The sequence below is a fragment of the Macrobrachium nipponense genome, chromosome 4 (genome assembly GCF_015104395.2).
Source record: "Macrobrachium nipponense isolate FS-2020 chromosome 4, ASM1510439v2, whole genome shotgun sequence".
NCBI classification, from domain to species: domain Eukaryota; kingdom Metazoa; phylum Arthropoda; class Malacostraca; order Decapoda; family Palaemonidae; genus Macrobrachium; species Macrobrachium nipponense.
This window is the reverse complement of record NC_061100.1, coordinates 135,625,401-135,628,190: the sequence shown is the minus strand read 5'-3', so window position 1 is coordinate 135,628,190 and position 2,790 is coordinate 135,625,401. Positions and strand designations below refer to the sequence as shown.

Here is a 2,790-nt window from a genome sequence, read left to right as displayed (position 1 = left end):
TCAAATATGGAATAAGTCCAAATAGAGTATAGATATACTTTTTCTGAATCGATATTATGCACGTCTTCCTGGGGTCACTTAAACTACTAATAGCAGTTTTATTAAACCAAACAAAAACTTGTTTCAGTTTTCTTCTGAAGATTGAAAAAGAAACCTACAAAATTACTGTGTATAACGTGTTTACTTATAAGTATTTACATTTTATTTTACTCAACATTCGAGTACTTTCAGGTCCTATATGTGGCCCTTTTTCAAGAGATGTGTAGGTTGGCAGACCCAGGCTGACAACCTACACATCTCTTGAAAAAGGGCCACAGATAGGGATCAAAAAGTACTCGAATGTTGAGTAAAATAAAATGTAAATACTTATAAGTAAACACGTTATACACAGTAATGTTGTTTTATTGCTATTTTTGTAATACTACATAAGGTAATAGCAATAGTAACAGAAGAACTAAGGAAAGTAATGATTGCAAAGTCCACAGTTAATTTAGAAGATTGGTATCAAATAACCACTGGCTTTTACAAAAGCCAGACTACTTCCTTAAGTCTAGATAAAAGAGAAAAAAAATTAATATCCTCAAGTACAATATTATCTGAATAAAAGTCAATTTCCTAATGGATTTAACCCCCCACCCCCCCGAGAGCCGAAAACGTCCACTGACTGATAAAAAAACTCAATGTATCACAAAACGATTTACGTCCCCTCATGTGAGAGTTATGCACTTGCGTTCGGATTGCCGAACGTTCTAGCGCGCCCGCAAATCGTGACGGGGAGACGATAAAAGAGAATCGAAAGCCGATTTAAAACTCATTCAAACCTTATTAGCAATATTTGCCACGGAGGTTCCGGATCAGAGTTCAATCGATTATTCAAGTTTTTTTTATTTTATTTAAAAAGCTAATTCATTTCCTGCTTAATCATGTAATACCAGAAAATGAACCGATACTTATTACTGTTAGTTTCCAAAAAACCATTCTAATGTAATGGGACCATTATTACGATGTGATGAGAGATTTACCTCAATGTTTTCAATAGTTTGTTGGCATTAAAAGTCAGTGTTTGTCAAGACAATGAGTGATAAAACATTTACCTATTTAGTTTTGTTCATTTGCTTCACTTCGTCAATTAGCTGAGAGAGAGAAGAGAGAGATACGTATGTATATATTATATATATATATATATATATATATATATATATATATATATATATATATATATATATATATTATATATAAAATCCCTCCTTCATGATGAAACCATTGGGGCAGAGAGAGGTAGTTTAATTCTTTTTATATATTACATTTAGCTATAATTTAGTTATTTGGCTTCAGAGCATTTCAATTAGCAGCCCAAATACTGGCCAGCAACAAGTTCCCACCTAAAATCAAGAAAATTAGGACGATAAAGAAAAATGAATATTTTGATATATTAATAAAAGGATAGTCATGAAGAGAACAAATAAAACGAATGACAGAAATATGAAGGCGATCTCTCGTGAAGGGATGAGAGAGTAAGAAATACTCTTCCAAGTGGACGTCCCTGAGTCTCCCGGGAACCCCCAAGAATTCCCGAAGACAGGAGCGGCTTCAGCGGAGACACAAAAGGCTCCGTTGTCCCTGAGTCCCCCTGGAATCCCCAAAAATTGGGAAGGCAGGAGCAGCTTCAGCGGAGACAAAAACGGCGCCAGGATCCAGATACGGATCCTCTGACCGATTTGAAAACTAAGGATGAGCCAGACGAAGTTTATCCGTACGAGACAACATGTTGTTGAGTTTTATTACCTTTGTGCTATCAAAGTGCTTCACCTGCAAATTCACAATGCCCCGCTTGGACATGTTTCATATCGCTTTGTTGCTGCTAATCGGCCAAGTGTTCTTGCTTCTTGGCCTTGGCAGCGCGATAGTGAAATTCTTCATGGATTTCACTTTGGAAAACATGCGCCCGGAGGATCTTGGAATTCCTGAGGATGACGACGACGATGGCGAGGACGTGAAACCTGACTTTGTTGACGAAATGACCCATGACGAAGACCCTAACTTTGACCAAGACTTCGACAGTGAAGTGGAAATGTATGAGCAGAACTTAGCCAGTGAGGACGATAAGACCGATGACAAAAGCATTAGTCAAAAGACTGAAGAATACGTATTAAGGCTTGAGAAGGATTTTGAAAAGTCTCGCATGATAGAACTGAAAGAGAAAATAGAATCCCTGATAGAAGGCAGAGAAAAGATGGAGCAAGCCACACGAGACTTGGAACGACTACTCGAAGAGAAGGAGATAGAGATCAATTTGATGCCTGCCGAAATGGAAAGACTCAGAAAAGAAATAGCGGCAAAGACGGAAGAGACCAAAAAGCTACGAAAGGAGAACGAGGATAAAGACTCGACTTTAATCATCCTGCAAAACACGGTCGTAGTTCTCGACATGGAGAAGGAGACCTTGCATCGGGATTTGAGTAAAATGGAAGATGACAGAAATCTGACAAAAGTCCAGCTGAACAAGCAGGAGGAGGAGTTACAGAGACTCCGAGAAGAGAATCGGAGGAAACAGAAGAACATCGAGGTTCTTCAGAAGGAAAATGAGCTGAGGAACCTGAAGATTAACGGCTTAGAAGATGAAATAGAAGAATGCAAGATTGAGAAACAAAGGGCTGACGAAAATCGGCAACAACTGCACCAATGTCAAGCAGAATTAGCCGAGAGAAATGAGGAGATAAAAGAACTCAAAGAACAGAATGTCCAGAAGGACAGAGAAATCCTGAAACTGGGAGGTGAATGCTCCCAGAT

The 2,790-nt window shown here is 38.4% G+C and overlaps 1 protein-coding gene across 1 annotated transcript in view; it reads left to right on the top strand.

The window, feature by feature from the left end:
* Positions 1–1,939: 1,939 nt before the first annotated feature.
* The window catches only part of LOC135211512 (trichohyalin-like), a 1,461-nt gene continuing 610 nt past the window's right edge, over positions 1,940–2,790 (top strand). Inside the window, exon 1 of the mRNA XM_064244817.1 lies at positions 1,940–2,790. This exon is cut by the window's right edge and continues 610 nt beyond it. Within this exon, the coding sequence (XP_064100887.1) occupies positions 1,940–2,790 (851 nt within the window).